The sequence below is a fragment of the Oncorhynchus nerka genome, linkage group LG14 (assembly GCF_034236695.1).
Source record: "Oncorhynchus nerka isolate Pitt River linkage group LG14, Oner_Uvic_2.0, whole genome shotgun sequence".
NCBI classification, from domain to species: Eukaryota; Metazoa; Chordata; class Actinopteri; order Salmoniformes; family Salmonidae; genus Oncorhynchus; species Oncorhynchus nerka.
In genome coordinates, this window is record NC_088409.1 from 74,865,915 (window position 1) to 74,885,968 (window position 20,054).

The 20,054-nt window shown below is 42.5% G+C and overlaps 2 protein-coding genes across 8 annotated transcripts; one reads left to right on the forward strand and one right to left on the reverse strand.

Moving 5' to 3' along the window:
- Window positions 1-32: 32 nt before the first annotated feature.
- slc37a4a (solute carrier family 37 member 4a) lies at window positions 33-15,200 on the reverse strand. Of its 6 annotated transcripts, none has more exons than XM_065000419.1 (10): window positions 14,961-15,200; window positions 6,819-6,864; window positions 6,399-6,685; window positions 5,942-6,174; window positions 5,498-5,744; window positions 5,080-5,238; window positions 2,698-2,783; window positions 2,496-2,609; window positions 2,256-2,394; window positions 33-610 (listed from the first exon to the last, which is right to left on the reverse strand). In XM_065000419.1, the coding sequence occupies exons 3-10, from the start codon at window positions 6,544-6,546 to the stop codon at window positions 444-446; spliced, it is 1,293 nt and encodes a 430-aa protein (XP_064856491.1). In that variant the 5' UTR covers window positions 6,547-6,685; window positions 6,819-6,864; window positions 14,961-15,200; the 3' UTR covers window positions 33-443. The 6 variants fall into 6 exon arrangements, with proteins under 6 accessions (XP_064856491.1, XP_064856492.1, XP_064856494.1 ...); XM_065000420.1 differs by having other exon boundaries at window positions 15,098-15,186; XM_065000422.1 differs by lacking the exon at window positions 6,819-6,864 and having other exon boundaries at window positions 6,399-6,571.
- Window positions 15,201-15,533: 333 nt separating this feature from the next.
- Window positions 15,534-19,810, forward strand: cfap45 (cilia and flagella associated protein 45). 2 transcript variants are annotated; one of them, XM_029681260.2, is made up of 12 exons: window positions 15,534-15,718; window positions 15,860-15,973; window positions 16,184-16,326; window positions 16,574-16,718; window positions 16,869-17,039; window positions 17,227-17,405; window positions 17,520-17,649; window positions 17,870-18,016; window positions 18,258-18,371; window positions 18,489-18,682; window positions 18,978-19,202; window positions 19,548-19,810. In XM_029681260.2, exons 1-12 carry the CDS (start codon window positions 15,716-15,718, stop codon window positions 19,621-19,623), a joined length of 1,641 nt encoding a protein of 546 aa, XP_029537120.1. In that variant the 5' UTR covers window positions 15,534-15,715; the 3' UTR covers window positions 19,624-19,810. The 2 variants fall into 2 exon arrangements, with proteins under 2 accessions (XP_029537120.1, XP_064856496.1); XM_065000424.1 differs by lacking the exon at window positions 15,534-15,718 and having other exon boundaries at window positions 15,737-15,973.
- Window positions 19,811-20,054: the final 244 nt, after the last annotated feature.

Below are 20,054 nucleotides of genomic sequence, written 5' to 3' on the forward strand. Positions count from 1 at the left end.
ATAATGTAATTATTTTTAGAATGAACTAAAACCACAACGTAAGGTATTTTATTCAAGTCTTATATAGTCAAACACATTTCACCCATATGAGTACAGTGCCAATTTAAAAAGAGAGCAGTACATTTGACCATAAAGTGTCTTGGTTTCAAATGATCATATTGACACATTTTCAATACTTGAATCTTGGATCTGTTTTATGCCATGAGCATTGAAAAGAGTTAACACAACATGGTTGATGTATTTGCATCTGAATACATCTTCAGTGAAAATAAATATTCCCTCGCTCAACTCCATGTCTCACCATCTCTTAAAATAAGAATATACAGGAGCATGTCTCCCGTCAATACAATTGAGCCTTTTTCAAATCAAAAACACTTAACAAATAAGAATGTACATTCTTATCCTAAATTTCCTACATTGACAGCAGAGAGTCGGTGTAGTGATTAGTCAGTCTTCTTGGGGATGTGACCCATCTTGGTTCTGATGTTCCGCAGCAGGAAAAAGCAGATGGTAGTGATGAGACAAGTCATCTCTGCTACCCAGAAGGCCATTTCCCAGCTGTGGTGCTTGGCGATGGTGCTGAACGGCAGTCCAGAGCAGAAGCCCCCAACTGAACGATACAGGAATGTCAATTAGGCTGGTTCTCATAAATAGGATATACAGATTTAGTTGTTGAACTACACTACTACCGGTCAAAAGTTTTAGAACACCTAATTCAAGGGTTTTATTTTCTACATTGTAGAATAATAGTGCACATTAAAACGATGAAATAACAGATATGGAATCATGCAGTAACCCAAAAAGTGTTAAATCAAAATATATTTTATATTTGAGATTCTTCAAATAGCCACCCTTTGCCTTGACAGCTTTGCACACCCTTGGCATTCTCTCAACCAGCTTCACCTGGAATACTTTTCCAACAGGAGTTCTCACATATGCTGAGCACTTGTTGGCTGCTTTTCCTTCAGTCTGCGGTCCGTCTCATCACAAACCCTCTCAATTTGGTTGAGGTCGGGGGATTATGGAGGCCAGGTCATCTGATGCAGCACTCCATTACTCTCCTTCTTGGTAAAATAGCCCTTACACAGCCTGGAGGTGTGTTGGGTCATTGTCCTGTTGAAAAACAACTGATAGTCCCACTAAGTGCAAACCAGATGGGATGGCGTTTCGCTGCATAATGCTGCCGTAGCCATGCTGGTTAAGTGTACCTTGAATTCGAAATAAATCACTGACCATGTCACCAGGAAAGAACCCCCACACCATCACACCTCCTCCATGCTTCACGGTGGGAACTACACATCCTTTAACCTACTCTGTGGTTGGAAACAAAACTCTCCAATTTGGACTCCAGACCAAAGGACAAATTTCCACCGGTCTAATGTCCATTAGTCGTGTTTCTTGGCCCAAGCAAGTCTCTTCTTCTTATTGGTGTCCTTTAGTGGTTTCTTTGCAGCAATTTGACCATGAAGGCCTGATTCACAATGTCTCCTCTGAACAGTTGATGTTGAGATGCGTCTGTTACTTTAACTCTGTGAAGCATTTATTTGGGCTTGGAACTCAAACTTATCTTCTGCAGCAGAGATAACTGGGTCTTCCATTCCTGTGGCGGTCCTCAGAGCCAGTTTCATCATAGCACTTGAAGAAACTTTAAAAGTTCTTGAAATTTTACGGATTGACTGAGGTTCATGTCTTATTATGGACTGTCGTTTCTCTTTTCTTACTTGAGCTGTTGCCAAAATATGAACTTGGTATTTTATCCAATAGGGCTATCTTCTGTATACCCCCTACCTTGTCCCAACACAACTGATTGGCTCAAATGCATTAAGGAGGAAAGAAATTCCACAAATGAACTTTTAGCAAGGCACATCTGTTAATTGAAATGCATTCCAGGTGACTAACTCATGAAGCTGGTTGAGAGAATGCCAAGTGTGTGCAAAGCTGTCATCAAGGCAAAGGTTGGCTATTTGAAGAATCTCAAATATACTATATATTTTTGATATATTTAACACATTTTTGGTTACTATATGATTCCAAATGTGTTCTTTCATAGTTTTGATGTCTACTCTATTATTGTACAATGTAGAAAATAGTAAAAATAAAGAAAAACCCTTGAATGAGTAAGTGTTCTAAAACTTTTGACCGGTAGTGTACCTGTCTGGTACTGCTAGTAAAGCCAAGACACCAGAATACAATACAACAAAATGTGAGAAAAGCATTCATTATAATTTGAGACAATTTGGTTGAGATAAACTTACTGTTGGCCATTAAGGCAACAATAGCATGTGACGTTCCACAATAGTTTGAAGGAGCACTCTCATTGGCTATCACGCCAAACAAGGCTATTGGTCCGTAAGATGAGAAGCCAAATGTAGCCCCCAAGAAGAGGATCCACATCTGAATTTATAAAATAAAAAACAAAGCATGAACTAACAAACAGACTAATAGTGTATTGGCTCTGAAAGGAGTTTTGATGGAACATGATGTGTTTACTATACCTTTGGGCTGTCTGGCGTGACAGTGATCCGGAATAGATACATGGAACCAAACATCCCAGCCATCATTGAGATCAAGAGAAAATGACGGGGGTTTCCATGGCTTTTCATGCCTTGCTGTACAAAAAGAAATACAGTACCTTACAAACACTGCAGTGATTTGAATAGAGCTCTGAATTAGTGTATGATGCCACTATAAACCCACTTGTGCCACAGCCTTGTCAGAGAAGTATCCTGCAGCTAAACTGCCCAACAGGCCTCCCACCTCTAGGGCACTCATGTAGGAACTGCCTGTGAAAAAGAGATGCATTCAGTCAAACTTACAATAGGCAGTTATTATTGAGTTATCAACCGCAGTCTACTGCATACTGGTAAAACAGGCAGGTTAGCGTTTTTAGTCATGAATCTGCAGTGGTCACTAGCTGGCACTAGAGGTCGACCGATTAATCGGAATGGCCGATTAATTAGGGCTGATTTCAAGTTTTCACAACAATCGGTAATCGGTATTTTTCGACACCGATTTGCAATTATTTATTTTTTACACCTTTATTTAACTTGGCAAGTCAGTTAAGAACACATTCTTATTTTCAATGACGGCCGAGAAACGGTGGGTTACTGCCTTGTTCAGGGGCAGAACGACAGATTTTTACCTTGTCAGCTCTGGGATTCATTTTTGCAACCCTCCGGTTACTAGTCCGAAGCTCTAACCACCTGCCTTACATTGCACTCCACGAGGAGCCTGCGTGGCAGGCTGACTACCTGTTACACGAGGGCAGCAAGAAGCCAAGGTAAGTTGCTAGCTAGCATTAAACTTACCTTATAAAAAAACAATCCATCTAAACATAATCACTAGTTAACTACACATGGTTGATGATATTACTAGTTTATCTAGCGTGTCCTGCATTGCATAAAATTGATGCGGTGCCTGTTAATTTCTCATTGAATCACAGCCTACTTCGACAAACGGGTGATGATTTAACAAGCGCATTTGCAAAAAAAGCACAGTCGTTGCACCAATGTACCGAACCATAAACATCAATGCCTTTCTTTAAAATCAATACACAAGTATATATTTTTACACCTGCATATTTAGTTAATATTGCCTGCTAACCTGAATTTCTTTTAACTAGGGAAATTATGTCACTTCTCTTGCGTTCCGTGCAAGCAGTCAGGGTATATGCAGCAGTATGGGCCGCCTGGCTCGTTGTGAACTGTGTGAAGTCCATTTTTTCCTAACAAAGACCGTAGTTCATTTGCCAGAATTGTACATAATTATGACATAACAGCAATATTTAGACTTATGGATGCCACCCATTAGATAAAATACGGAACGGTCCCGTATTTCACTGAAAGAATAAACGTTTTGTTTTCGAAATGATAGTTTACGGATTTGACCATATTAATGACCTAAGGCTTGTATTTCTGTGTGTTATTATTTTATAATTAAGTCAATGATTTGATATTTGATAGAGCAGTCTGACTGAGCGGTGGTAGGCAGCAGCAGGCTCATAAGCATTCATTCAAACAGCACTTTCTTGCGTTTGCCAGCAGCTCTTCGCGTGCTTCAAGCATTGAGCTGTTTATGACTTCAAGCCTATCAACTCCCGCGATTAGGCTGGTGTAATCGATGTGAAATGGCTAGCTAGTTAGTGGGTTGCAAACTAATAGCGTTTCAATCGGTGACGTCACTCGCTCTGAGACCTTGAAGTAGTTGTTCCCCTTGCTCTGCAAGGGCCGCGGCTTTTGTGGAGCGATAGGTAACGATGCTTCGAGGGTGGTTGTTGTCAATGTGTTCCTGGTTCGAGGCGAGGAGAGGGACAGAAGCTATACTGTTACACTGGCAATACTAAAGTGCCTATAAGAACATTCAATAGTCAAAGGAATATGAAATACAAATGGTAGAGAGAGAAATAGTTCTATAATTCCTATAATAACTACAACCTAAAACTTCTTAGTTGGGAATATTGAAGACTCATGTTAAAAGGAACCACCAGCTTTCATATGTTCTCATGTTTTGAGCAAGGAAATTAAATGTTATCTTTTTTTACATGGCACATATTGCACTTTTACTTTCTTCTCCAACACTTTGTTTTTGCATTACCTAAACCAAATTGAACATGTTTCATTATTTATTTGAGGCTAAATTGATATTATTGATGTATTATATTAAGTTAAAATAAGTGTTCATTCAGTATTGTTGTAATTGTCATTATTACAAAAAATAAAAATAAAATAGTCCGATTAATCGGTATCGGCTTTTTTTTGGGTCCTCCAATAATCGCTATCGGCATTGAAAAATCATAATCGGCCGACCTCTAGCTGGCACAGTCATAAAATCAGATTTTAAACCCAACCTTAACGACACTGCTAACCCTAATGCCTAACTTAATCCCTAACCTTAAATTAATAACAAAAAGCACATTTTTGTTTCAATACATTTTTACAATATAGCCAATTTTTACATTGCAGCTGGCCTATCTAAGAGCAAATCACTGTTCTGCCTCCAGGATAAGACTCATGACAATACACGTTAACCTGCGTAAAAACAGAGGGAAAACGCAGGTCTTAATGTATCAGACTTCCATACCCATGAGTGTTGACTGGCCCTTGTCCTGGATGAGGAAGAGTTGGCCCCAGTCAGTGCAGGCTGTCTTCACCCCAAACACCACCAGGTAGCCCACAGACAGCAGCCACAGGTAGGGGGACAGGATGAACTCTTTGAAGGTGGTCTCATCACTGGATGAGCCTGGTAAGGGAGAGGGGTTTCAGTCACACTAGCACATCACTTAGAGTGTGCATGATCTTGAACTTGTTCCCGCTAGCGTGTGAGGGAACACTGGGTGCAAAGTCCATTAACACAGAGTTTTACTGACCTTACACACAATTGCACATGCAGACAATACACAAAAAGGCATGCGTTCAAAATGAAACCTGTGCATGTCAGTCACACATATTTTGCAATGTTTCAACCACAGGACAAGAAGAGGTTAGCTCCCAGCTCTGACCTGCTTTGCCCTTCTTGGCCCCCCCAGTGTCTATGTTGGGCAAGCCCACGTCTTTGGGCTCATTCCTGATCAACAGCAGGCAGACGAAGGAGACCACACAACAGGAGAGGCCTGAGATGGACAGGGTCGTCCTCCAGCTGTAGCTCTGGGCCATCAACGTTGCAATAATGGGGCCTAAACTCCCAGCCAGGTTCATACTGCAGGACAGAATCGCCCACCACGTCCCAAACTGAGAGGGCTCGAACCACTGAGGAGCAGAAGGGAATGACATTTCATAATATCAGACTAGTGATGTGCTTCATGGCTTGACACGACTAGTATTGAATGGACAGGGATATACAAAATGGTACTGACTGACCAGTATTTTAACAGTGCAGGCAATTGATTTATATGTGTCTGACAGCTTCATATCCCGTGGACTACAGTGTTACTTCCTGGTCTTACCTTGCGCAGCACCCTGCCACATGGGGGCCACCCCAGGCCCTGACCCAGGCCGTTGAGGAACCAGAGGCCAGAGAAAATGGCCACAGTAGAGGACCAGGAGAAGACCACATTGATGGCACCCACCATGAACAGGCCAATGGAGAAGAGCCAGCGGGCACTGATCTGATCCGACAACACACCGCTGATGAACTTGCTTATAGCATAGGCCAGAGACTGGCTACTAGTGATCATGCCTGAGGGATAGTGCACACAATACAGAGGCAGAACGCAATGTTTAATTGATTTTGGTACTAATATAAACATACACAAAGCATTAACTGATGTATCCCCATATGATCGTTCAATTAAACCAATCAGTCAGACCACTATCAGCAGTATCTAAACTTTAGTTGTTAATTGTCGTTAGGGACATGCAAGACAGAAAGAGAGGAAAAGACAATAGTGAGGCTTCTCTTACCCAGGTCATCTTTGTCCAGCTTGATCTCTTGCATGAGAGAGGGCATCACAAAGGAAAAGGTCTTCCTGTTGAAGTAGTACAGCGTATAGCCCACAAACATGGCCAGGAAAATGGTGGTGCGGTAATATCCATACCCTGCGGTTGCCATGGTGTTTGCAGTGCAGAAAAAAGTGCTAAATAATAGAGGATTATAAAACAAAACTACAGAGGAGTAGTTGTTCGAGTGTGAAATACTTCTGCCACCAGTGACTGAACTTTGGTGTCAGGATCCACGGTGCAGAGCAGAGCTGGTTAGAAGAGGGAGAGAGAGCTGTAATCAATAGTTGGGGTTAATGGTCAACTTCTTTACTCGAAGACTGATTTCCCCTGCCTTATCCGAGTTCTACAAGGGCCAAAGGGAAGATAATGGAATTGACCTACTCCGATGCTGTTATCTTCTGTAATGCTGCTTGTATTGTCCAACAGTCTGTAAAAAAAAATGAAAGACACTCCTGATTCTTATTATATACCTTTCACCCCCCTCTTGCTGATCCTGACTGTTCCTCCCTGCTGGTGTGCCTGGATGTTATTGAATGTTCTTAGTTAATGATTCATTGGAGAGTCCAATGGTGACTGCAAGCCCAGAGGGTGGATCCTCCTCAGCCCAGGGAGTGTGTGATGAGAGATGACCATCAGCACAAAACACAACCCCATTATCACGGTGGGTTGGTTTGTGTGAAAATGCATCATTAGCTAGGTTTCCATCCAATTGGCAACATATTTTCATGCAAATAACACAAAGGAAATATGCACATTTTCCCAACAGTGGTGTTTCCAAACTGACTTGTTGCAGATACAAATCTGTGCGCGATGACGTTGTGCACACAACATACACTTCTTCGCAACATTTGTTATGTACCTAATAAAAATCTAAAGTTCTGTGTGTTTCCATCACACTTTCGATAGCTAAATGTACCTACTCTGGTCTTGGCACGTGCGCTCTAGCCAACAGCTCGCAGATACAGTGCGGGTAAACTAGTCTACATGAGATTATAGCGATAATATTTGTATTTGTCGAACGGTAGTCAAGCATCGATCATCTGCGGGAATAGGCTACTGAGAATGTGGCCGTAACTCCAATCACTGAATTAAATATTAATCATATGTATATGAACTGAATATGCTTGTCAACAGCCAGTGATCATTATTATTTTATTTTTTTAACCTGTAGCCTAATCTGATTGACTGTTACCGTCAATCTAATGATTTATAGCAATTGATCGTCAGTTGCGATAGAGCTTTGATAACTTCTAATTTAATTAATTTAACATGGCCATAATTGCATAATAACAAGGCCACAACAATTCACCCAAAAGTTATAGGCTATTTATTAAATTGGTCTGCCAGCTGCAGGTAGGCTAAACAAGTGGAACAAATGGATTTGCAATGACTCCAGCGATATAGTTATTTCAACATATTTATTTTATCAAATGGTAGACTACAATGGCATAATATAAGTTATGGAACTCCCTGGCATGCTTCTGTTATGAGGAAAAGTCCTCAATGAAACTGAAATTAAATGTGGAGAATGACACATTTGCATCTGTTGACCATCAAGTAGCCTACTAATGAACAACATTTAATAAAGTTGCCAATATTGTGTTTCAATTTTGTAGTTCAGTCATTTTTGGGGTTGTCCCGCTTTACCAACCATAGCTACAGTTGAAGTCGATAGTTTACATACATTTGTAAGTCGCTCTGGATAAGAGCGTCTGCTAAATGACTTAAATGTAAATGTACTTAGGATGGAGTCATTAAAACTCATTTTTCAACCACTCCACAAATTTCTTGTTAACAAACTATAATTTTGGCAAGTTGGTTAGGACATCTACTTTGTGCATGACACAAGTAATTTTCCCAACAATTGTTTACAGACAGATTATTTAATTTTTATTTCACTGTATCACAATTCTAGTGGGTCAGAAGTTTACTACACTAAATTGACTGTGCCTTTAAACAGTTTAGAAAATCCCTGAAAATGTTGTAATGGCTTTAGAAGCTTCTGATAGGCTAATTGACATCACTTGAGTCAGCAACAGAACAACAGCAAAGGACCTTGTGAAGATGCTGGAGGAAACAGGTACAGAAGTATATATATCCACAGTAAAACAAGTCCTATATCGACATAACCTGAAAGGCCGCTCAGCAAGGAAGAAGCCACTGCTCCAAAACCGCCATAAAAAAGCCAGACTATGGTTTGCAACTGCACATGGAGACAAAGATCGTACTTTTTGGAGAAATGTCCTCTAGTTTGATGAAACAAAATAGAACTGTTTGGCCATAATGACCATCGTTATGTTTGGAGGAAAAAGGGGGAGGTTTGCAAGCCGAAGAACACCATCCCAACTGTGAAGCAAGGGGGTGGCAACATCATGTTGTGGGGTGCTTTGCTGCAGGAGGAACTGGTGCACTTCACAAGATAGATGGCATCATGAGGTAGGACAAATGTGGATATATTGAAGCAACAGTAGTCGTGAAGTTAAAGCTTGGTCGCAAATGAGTCTTCCAAATGGACAATGACCCAAGCATACTTCCAAAGTTGTGGAAAAATGGCTTAAGGACAACAAAGTCAAGGTATTGAAGTGGCCATCATAAAGCCCTGACCTCAATCCCATAGAAAATTTGTGGGCAGAACTGAAAAAGCATGTGCGAGCAAGGAGAACTACAAACCTGACTCAGTTACACTAGCTCTATCAGGAGGAATGGGCCAAAGAGCAAAAACCAAGCCACGAGGTCAAAGGAATTGTTCGTAGAGCTCCGAGACAGGATTGTGTCGAGGCACAGATCTGGGGAAGGGTACCAAAAAAATTCTGCAGCATTGAAGGTCCCAAAAAATACAGTGGCCTCCATCATTCTTACATGGAAGAAGTTTGGAACCACCAAGACTCTTCCTAGAGGTGGCCACCCGGCCAAAGAAGGGCCTTGGTGAGGGAGGTGACCAAGAACCCAATGGTCACTGACTGACCTCCAGAGTTCCTCTGTGGAGATGGGAGAACCTTCCAGAAGGACAACCATCTCTGCAACACTCCACCAATCAGGCCTTTATGGTAGAGTGGCCAGATGGAAGCCACTCCTCAGATTAAGGCAAATGACAGCACACTTGGAGTGTGCAAAAAGGCACCTAAAGGACTCAAGTTTCTCTAGTCTGATGAAACCAAGATTGAACTCTTTGGCCTGAATGCAAAGCGTCAAGTCTGGAAGAAATCTGGCACCATCTCTATGGTGAAGCATGGTGGTGGCAGCATCATGCTGTGGGGATGTTTTTCAGCTGTAGGGATTGGGAGACTAGTCAGGATCGAGGGAAAGATGAACGGAGCAATGTACAGAGAGATCCTTGATGAAAACCTGCTCCAGAGTGGGAAGAACTGAAAAAGCATATGCGAGCAAGGAGGCCTACAAACCTGACTCAGTTACACTAGCTCTATCAGGAGGAATGGGCCAAAGAGCAAAAACCAAGCCACGAGGTCAAAGGAATTGTTTCACCTTCCAACAGTACAACGACCCTAAGCATACAGCCAAGAGAATGCAGGAATGGCTTTGGGACAAGTCTCTGAATGTCCTTGAGTGGCCCAGCCAGAGCCCGGACTTGAACCCGATCGAACATCTCTGGCGAGACCTGAAAATAGCTGTGCAGCGATGAGTTTGAGAGGATCTGCAGAGAATAATGGGAGAAACTCCCTAGATACAGGTGTGCCAAGCTTGTAGCGTCATACCCAAGAAGACTCAAGGCTGTAATTGCTGCCAAAGGTGCTACAACAAAGTACTAGGTAAAGGGTCTGAATAATTATTCTAAAATGTTTTTTCCCCTTATCAATCTACACACAAAAAAATGAATAAAAAAATGAAATATCATTTATATAAGGCTGTAACTTAACAAAATGTGGAAAAAGTCAAGGGGTCTGAATACTTTCCGAATGCACTGTATATCTATGAGCAAAATCTTTTGATATCGGTGTGTGTGCATGCATTTTGCAAAATTCTATATAAAAGTTTTACTGTGCCTTCAGAAAGTATTCATACACCTTGACTTGTTCCACATTTTGTTGTGTTACAGCCTGAATTCAACATGAATTAAATATATTTTTTTGGCACCCATCTACACACAATTCCCATAATGACAAAGTGAAAACATGTTCACTTTTTGGCAAATTTATTTAAAATCAAATACATAAATATTTAATTTACCTAAGTATTCAAAATGAGTCACATGTTAGAATCAACTTTGGTAGCTATTACAGCTGTGAGTCTTTCTCAGTCATCATGTTATGGGTATGCTTGTCATCGGCAAGGACAAGGGAGTTTGTTAGGATAAAAGAAACGGAGCAGAGCTAAGCACAGGCAAAATCATAGAGGAAAACCTTGGAGACAAATTCACCTTTCAGCAGGACAATAACCTAAAACACAATGCCAAATATACACTGGAGTTTCTTACCAAGACTACATAAATCTTCCTGAGTGGCCTAGTTACAGTTAACTTAAATAGGCTTGAAAATCTATGGCAAGACTTGAAAATGGCTGTCTAGCAATGATGATCAACAACCAACTTGACAAGAGTTTGAAGAATTTCAAAAGAAAAATGTGCAAATATTGTACAATCTAGGTGTACAATGCTTTTAGAGACTTACTAGCCACCATCATAGTAGAAAGTTTGAAGAGTGGTACTCAGTGATGTGTTGTGTTGGATTTGCCACAAACATAACACTTTTTATTCAGGACATAAAGTTAATATCTTTGCCACATTTTTATCAGTTTTACTTAAGCGCCTTGTTGGAAACAGGATGCATGTTTTGGAATATTTGTATTCTGTACAGGCACCCTTATTTTCACTTTGTCATTTAGGTTAGTATTGTGGAGTAACTACAATGTTGTTGATTCATCCTCAGTTTTCTCCTATCACAGGCATTCAGCTCTATAACTGTTTTAACTGAGTTAGGAAGGATGCCCAGTATTGACTGGGTGTACTGATACACCATAATTAATAACTTCACCATGCTCAAAGGGATATTCAATGTCTGTTTTTTTTTACCCATCTACCAATAGGTGCCGTTCTTTGTGAAGCATTGGAAAACCTCCCTGGTCTTTGTGGTTGAATCTGTGTTTGAAATTCACTGCTCGACTGAAGCACCTTACAGATAATTGCATGTGTTGGGTACAGAGATGAGGTAGTCATTCAACAATTATGTTAAACACTATTATTGCACAGAGTAATTTTTAGCAACTTATTATGTGACTTGTTAAGCACATTTTTACACCTGACCTGAATTTATTTAGGCTTGACATAACAAAGGGGTTGAGTACTTGTTGAATCAAGATTTATAGTTCTTATAGTCTTTAGCTGTACCTTTATCCTACTCCTCCTCTGTTCCTCTGGTGATGTAACTATAACATTTTCCGACAAGATAGAGCTGCCAAAGGGGACGGAGTTGCAATCTACTGCAGAGACAGCCTGCAGAGTTCTATCATACTATCCAGGTCTGTGCCCAAACAATTCGAGCTTCTACTTCTAAAAATCCACCTTTCCAGAAACAAGTCTCTTATCATTGCCGCTTGTTATAAACCACCTTCTGCCCCCAGCTGTGCCCTGGACACCATATGTGAATTGATTGCCCCCTATCTATCTTCACCTACGCTAGATGCCCTCAATCTCACACAAATTATCAATGAACCTACCAGGTACAACCCCAAATCTGTAAACACGGGCACCCTCATAGATATCATCCTGACCAACCTGCCCTCTAAATACATCTCTGCTGTCTTCAACCAGGATCTCAGCAATCACTGCCTCATTGCCTGTGTCTGTAATGAATCTGCGGTCAAACAACCACCCCTCATCACTGTCAAATGCTTCCTAAAACACTTCAGCGGGCAGGCTTTTCTAATCGACCTCGCCAAGGTATCCTGGAAGGATATTGACCTAATTCCGTCAGTAGAGGTTGCCTGGTTATTCTTTAAAAGTGCTTTCCTCACCATCTTAAATAAGCATGCCCCATTATAAAAAAAAAACAGGAACAGATATAGCCCTTGGTTCACTCCAGACCTGACTGCCCTTGACCAGCACAAAAACATCCTGTGGCATACTGCATTAGAATCGAATAGCTGCCGCGATATGCAACTTTTCAGGGAAGTTAGGAACCAATATACACAGGCAGTTAGGAAAGCAAAGGCTAGCTTTTTCAAACAGAAATTTGCATCCCGTAGCACAAAATCCAAAAGGTTCTGGGACACTTGTAAAGTCCATGGATAATAAGAGCACCTCCTCCCGGCTGCCCACTGCACTGGGGCTAGGAAACATTGTCACCACCGATAAATCCACGATAATTGAGAATTTCAACAAGCATTTTTCTATGGCTGGCCATGCTTTCCACCTGGCTACCCCTACCCCGGTCAACAGCCCTGCACTCCACACAGCAACTCGCCCAAGCCTCCCCCATTTGTCCTTCACCCAAATTCAGGTAGCTGATGTTCTGAAAGAGTTGAAAAATCTGGACCCCTACATATCAGCTGGGCTAGACAATCTGGACCCTGTCTTTCTAAAAATTATCCTCCGCAATTGTTGCAACCCCTATTTCTAGCCTGTTCAACCTCTCTTTCGTATCATCTGAGATCCACCAAAGATTGGAAAGCTGCCACGGTCACCCCCCTCTTCAAAGGGGGAGACACTCTCGACCCAAATTGCTACAGACCTATATCTATCCTACCCTGCCTTAAGGTCTTCAAAAGCCAAGTTAACAAACAGATCACCGACCATTTCGAATCCCACCGTACCTCCGTTATGCAATCTGGTTTCAGAGCTGTTTATGGGTGCATCTCAGCCACGCTCGAAGGTCCTAAACGATATCATAACCGCCATCGATAAAAGACAATACCGTGCAGCCGTATTCAGCGACCTGGCCAAGGCTTTCGACTCTGTCAATCACCACATTCTTATCGGCAGACTCAACAGCCTTGGATTCTCAAATGACTGCCTCGCCCGGTTCACCAACTACTTCTCAGACAGAGTTCAGTGTGTCAAATCGGAGGGCCTGTTGTCCGAACCTCTGGCAGTCTCTATGGGGGTGCCACAGGGTTCAATTCTCAGACTTTTTTCTCTGTATACATCAATGATGTCGCTCTTGCTGCTGGTGATTCTCTGAACCACCTCTATGCAGACGACACCATTCTGTATACTTCTGGCCCTTCTTTGGACACTGTGTTAACTAACCTCCAGACGAGCTTCAATGCCATACAACTCTTCATCTGTGGCCTCCAACTGCTCTTAAATACAAGTAAAACTAAATGCATGCTCTTCAACCGATCGCTGCCCCCACCTGCACACCCGACTAGCATCACTACTCTGGACGGTTCTGACTTAGAATATGTGGACAACTACAAATACCTAGATGTCTGGCTAGACTGTAAACTCTCCTTCCAGACTCACATTAAGCATCTCCAATCCAAACAAGGCATCCTTCACTCATGCTGCCAAACATACCCTCGTAAAACTGACTATCCTGCCAATCCTAGACTTCGGCGATGTCCTTTACGAAATAGCCTGCAATACTCTACTCAGAAAACTGGATGTAGTCTATCACAGTGCCATCCGTTTGGTCACCAAATCCCCATATACTACCCACCACTGCGACCTGTATGCTCTCGTTGGCTGGCCATCGCTTCATATTCGACGCCAAACCCACTGGCTCCAGGTCATCTATAAGTCTTTGCTAAGTAAAGCCCTGTCTTATCTCAGCTCACTGGTCACCATAGCAGCACTCACCCGTAGCACCCGCTCCAGCAGGTATATTTCCCTGGTCACCCCCAAAGCCTATTCCTCCTTTGGCCGCCTTTCCTTCCAGTTCTCTGCTGCCAATGACTGGACCGAATTGTAAAAATCACTGAAGCTGGAGACTCATATCTCCCTCACTAACTTTAAGCACCAGCTGTCAGAGCAGCTCACAGATCACTGCACCTGTACATTGCCCATCTGTAAATAGCCCATCCAACTACCTCATCCCCATATTGTCATTAAAAAAAAAAATGTTTTACTCCTTTGCACCCCAGTATCTCTACTTGCACATTCATCTTCTGCACATCCATCACTCCAGTGTTTAATTGCTAAATTGTTACTTCGCCACTACTGCCAATCTATTGCCTTACCTCTCTAATCTTCTCATTTGCACACATATAGATTTTTTTCTGTTGTGTTATTGACTGTACATTTGTTTATTCCATGTGTAACTCTTTGTTGTTGTTTGTGTCGCACTGCTTTGCTTTATCTTGGCCAGGTCTCAGTTGTAAATGAGAACTTGTTCTCAACTGGCCTACCTGGTTAAATAAAGGTGAAATAAAATACATTTCAGCTTTTCATTTTTAAATAGTTTGTAAAAACTTTTTTTTTTTTTTTTTAATGTATCCCACTTTGACATCATGGGGTATTGTGTGTATGCCAGTGACACAAAATCTAAATGTAATCGATTTTAAATTCAGGCTGTAGCACAACAAAATGTGGAAAAAGGCAAAGGGTGTGAATACTTTTCTGCTCTTTACCTGTCTCGTTAGTCCACGTTTCTTGTTAACATAAACTGCCTTCCACTGGGCGCACACTGGTTGAATCAACGTTGTTTGCACGTCTTTGCAATGACATTACTTGAAGAAACATAGGAATAGACGTTGAATCGACTTACGTCTGTGCCCAGTGGGCTATTTCTTTCCATTTCTGTACACCAAGCTCGATATTCAAGTCAATGACCACGCTACCACAAACATGAACTTTCTTTCGAAAATGCCATGAACTATGATGTGTCATCATGACCGTGTGTTACATAGTTGCTGGGTTGTCTCGTTTGCAGAGATTAGGTACTTTGGCGCCACTTAGTGAGCACAAAGTGTGATGTACCACCTCCACCATACAGCGACATGCAATTGCACATTTTGTATATTATATCGAACATGCTGCATGCATGCACTGAAACCAAACATTGTATCAAGGCACCTCTGATTCACCTTAATAGAAAGTATACACGACAATAGATGATTTATCTGGCTGTGTCAAGAGGGCGGGTACAGAGGCCACGTGGACTCTTCTGTTTTAAGATCAGGGTTTCCATGGATACACAACAACAGAACATCTCATTTTCAGGGATATGCCAAGCACTTCTTCCATAATTAAGAACGAAGAATAGCTAACTAGGTGCTTCCTAACCTTGGATATTCGTTGTGTTATTATAATGGTGACTTTCCTGTCATTATTTTAGCTGTTATTAATTTTGGTTGATGATAGTGGACTATTTTTGACGATCATCATGGTAAGTAGAATCAGAGACAGGCCCACAATCTTGCTTGACATAAAAATGACATTCATGAAAGTCGTAATTATTTGCTGGTCTGTACACACTTTCAATTACTGTATAACTCTACCAGTACCAACACTGTTGACTTTGTCGCAGCCGCAGAGTATAGGGTCTTCATCTAGGCTCTCTGGTAGCTCCCGTTCACGTCGCTATCGCACCCGTGCACTCACCTCTCATGTGGATGAGAGCCTCTTTGGAACCCCAAAACAGGTGGGCCATATGTCAGCCATTTCTTTGATCTGCATTGGATTAACACATAGCATTACGATGTGACAATTGAACTGTGCAAGGTCTGTGTATGTATGTATGTATGTATGTATGTATGTATGTATGTATGTATGTATGTATGTATGTATGTATGTATGCGTGTGTGTGAGATAGAGAATTGGTGTAAATGTATGTTGGATTTTCTTACTCAAGGCTCTGTCAGCCTGCAATGTCAAGGACGCTGAGAGGGGTGGCCGGTTCGGACCCAGGGGCCAGTCCAGGTCTGCTCCAAGTCAGAAGACTCAGAACCTAGAGACAGTTCGCATCATCACAAAGGACCTCATCCGAGACCTGAAGCAAGTATCAGTCAATACCTCAACTTCTAATTTGTTTACTTGATGTGATCATCAAGTCTAATGCTTTGTGAAAATAACAGTACTACACTTGGCAGTGTTTATTACTGTTTACTCATTATAAAAGAGAATGCCATCCAGTTCCATAAACCTACGTTGCACCAATAAACATATCCCACAATCACATTTTACAAGTGGTGGTGAATTAAATAAAATAAAATAAAAACAAATCATGCTGTCATTTTTCCAGGATCCCAAGTAAGGATCCGTCTGGGTTGTCTATCATCCTCCGCCCAACTGATATCGAGCGGATCGCAACAGCTTCTCTGGTTTCAACCAAGGAGGAGCGGGAGTTCACGTTGGAATCCCAGAGGAGGGAGAGAGAAGCAGCTATGGTGAGAAAGGACAAATGTACCTGATGAATTTGTAAGAAACCTTTACCACATGAAAGCTGGGTGACTAACTGGCAGTACAGGGTCCCAGCTACAGCATTACACCCAAACTAACCTTTGCACTGTTCCAATGTTGCTGTTTGTCTTGACCAGGATGCTGCTGAGGATAGGAAGGCCCATATCCGCCAGGCTGACCTGTCTCGTCAGAAGAACCAGGGCCTAAGTGAACTGGAGGCCGAGGCCAAGGAAAGAGCTCAGTATCTGCTGGAGAGGGCCAACGCCATGAGGATGGAGCAGGAGGACGAGGTCAAGAAACTCAATGAGGTACAGCAAGAGAATCAACCGTTCACTCTCTCTTCGCTACTCTTTTTATTTGTTTTATCTCAACTTCAGTCCCAACATCACTGCAATATCACACTTTTCTCCAGTTATTATACCCATGCCCTATCCAGACTATTCCATCTTCGTGTCCTTGTGTGTGTCGTGTATGGTACCCTTTTGTTGTGGCCAGTTGATCCTGGGTGCCCGGTGCCACGCGGTGAGAGATGCCCAGATCCTGGAGAGGCAGCAGATCCTGGCTGAGCTACAGGAGGAGGAGAGGCGTCTGGATGCCATGATGGAGGTGGACCGCAGGAGAGCCCTGGAGGCCCAGGAGCAGATCGACGAGCTGCGCAAACACCAGAGGATCCAGTGAGGACACACGCTCACACACACACACACACACACAGGCCCATTTAAAAGCAAATACACTACATCTCTTCCAAACTGTAATGCGTCAGCTGTCTTCCCTGTGTGTGTCTATAGGGGAAAGCAGCTGATTATAAACCAGATTGAGGAGCGTCTGGAGGACAGGATGCTGCAGAATGAGATGAAGGAGCAGGAGGGCCAGCAGATGCTGGAAAACCTGGAGAAGATGCAGATGGAGGAGCTGGAGGTATTATTAGTTAGAGACAAGTCTTCTTGTGCAGTACAACAGTTTTATCGCCAGGGTAATGTATTACCACTTTGAATTTCAGTTAGAAATTCCTCGTGAATTAGCCTGGTCCCAGATCTGTTTGTACTCTTGCAACTAATGAATATCATTAATGAATGAATCGTAATGCAGTTAGGCATAAGGAATAATAAACAACAGAATGGTGTGGTGTGTCTCCCAGGCTCTGGAGAGGAAGAAGGAGGAGCAGCAGCGTCTGCAGCAGGAGATTCTCCGTATCAACGAGGACAGCCTGCTGGCCAAGGAGCGCAACAAAGAGGAGGAGAGACTGGCTGACCTCCGGGCTATGGAGTACACCCACAAGAAAATGGTAAGAGTTACTCCATTATGGATTTTATTATAGGTTTGGCCTTCTTGTTTTGGGTTAGAAAGCAAAAGGGCAAAAAAGGTGTCTAAGGCTACGTTTACACTGGCAGCCTAAGTGTAATATTTTTCCACAAATTGGTATTTTGAGCAATCAAATCAGTTCTTTTACCAATAACTAGAGCAAAAATATGAATTAGAATGCCCGTGTTAACGCAGCCAAATATACTTTTGTGTGATCCCTACAGGAGCGGGAGGCTGAGTACGAGGCTGAACAGAGACGCATCAAGAGAGAGAAGGAGAAGGACGTGGCCAGACTGCGAGCCCTACAGGAGAGAGAAAAAGACCACAAGGCAGAGCAGGTGAGTAGCACCAAAGTTCCATTTGTTTTACAGTGGCTCACACTGACCTGTTGTTGTCGTAATTGATCATAAAAGGTATGGAGGAATGGTTACAGTGGTTTTGTGTATGACTGTAAGGATGAGCTTCGAGCCAGGAGGAACCAGGAGGGAGCAGAGAGAGATTGGAGGAGAAAAGAGAAGGAGCAGCTCAAGAAGAAGGTGGATGTTGAGGAGAGGTTGAAGGCAGCTCGCTTGGAGCAGGTCACACATAAGGAGCACCTCCTATCCATCGAGGCTGGGCGAGAGAGGGCTGAGTTTGACAGGGTTTTGAGGTACACCATGACACAATGTAGATGTACCCACTGAGCATACACTGCTCAGTGACGTTGTTTCCACGTCATATCAATGCAATTACGTTGTACCAACGTGGAATAGATGTTGAATTGATCTGTGCCCAGTGGGAAGTTACTACTGTACTAACCCGATAACTGTACTTGTATTATAGGTGGTTTCATAAATCAGAGCATAACACTATGCTATGCCTTGGACAACCAGACTTTAAAATGTTAGTAAAGGTCTCTGTATTAGCAGTTGCGTTTTACAGCCAGCTTTTTTCTCTCACACCAGGGCCCAGCAGGTATCCATCTGTAAGGAGAAGGACAAGGAGGAGAAACACAGGATCAAGGTGTTGCGTCACGCTGACGGGGTGCGCCAGCAGGTGAGGGAGCGGGAGATGCAGGCCATCGCCCTGCGCAGGGAGGTCTACAAAGAGGGAGACCGGCTGGACGAGGAGGCCCGCCATCGCCGCATCCGCCTTGATGAGATCAAGGAGAAGAAGCTCAGGGAGCTCAAGTAAGTACAGGGACTGGGTAGGGACTAACTCTATGTACAGGGACTGGGTGGGGACTAACTATGTACAGGGACTGGGTGGGGACTAACTATGTACAGGGACTGGGTGGGGACTAACTATGTACAGGGACTGGGTGGGGACTAACTATGTACAGGGACTGGGTGGGGACTAACTATGTACAGGGACTGGGTGGGGACTTCCTATGTAAAGGGACAAAGTGGTACGTAGAATTGAGGGGAACTGAGAGGATATTACGTGAAAGCAACAGCACTGTGTTTAAACCAAGTGTTTTTGGGGGGATGGTCAGGTTTAGTTTTGTAATTCATGTTTGTTCATTTTACTTGTAGGGCTGCTGGACTTCCAGAGAAGTATTGCAATGAAGTGGAGAGAAGGGTGCATGCTCTCCCTGCTCTGGCTCACTAGCATGACTGACAGACTGCAACACAAACCCTGATCTTTATCAAAGATTTCACAATAGAGATAAATTGGCACTGCCATCACACTTTGACAGGGTAGAGAAAATCATTCGTACAGGGTATAAATCTAGTGCAGCACCTTTGTGTTAGTGATCATTAGATCATTTCTGAATAAAGATGACTATTACAAACTATGAATATTTATAATTGTACTGTAGGCGTGACCTTAAGTAGTGCACATTAACTATTCAACAACTGATCGAAGCAAAAAGAAACATGTATTGTTAATATATTGACTTAAATGTGATTTTAAAATGTATACTGTTTTTTTGTTAGATCAATTAATTGGACTGTGTCTAACAGATTCCAGTCATACAGGACCCAATATTATTTTATCTACAGGATATCATTTTTATTTAGTCTTTTAAATGTCCCTTT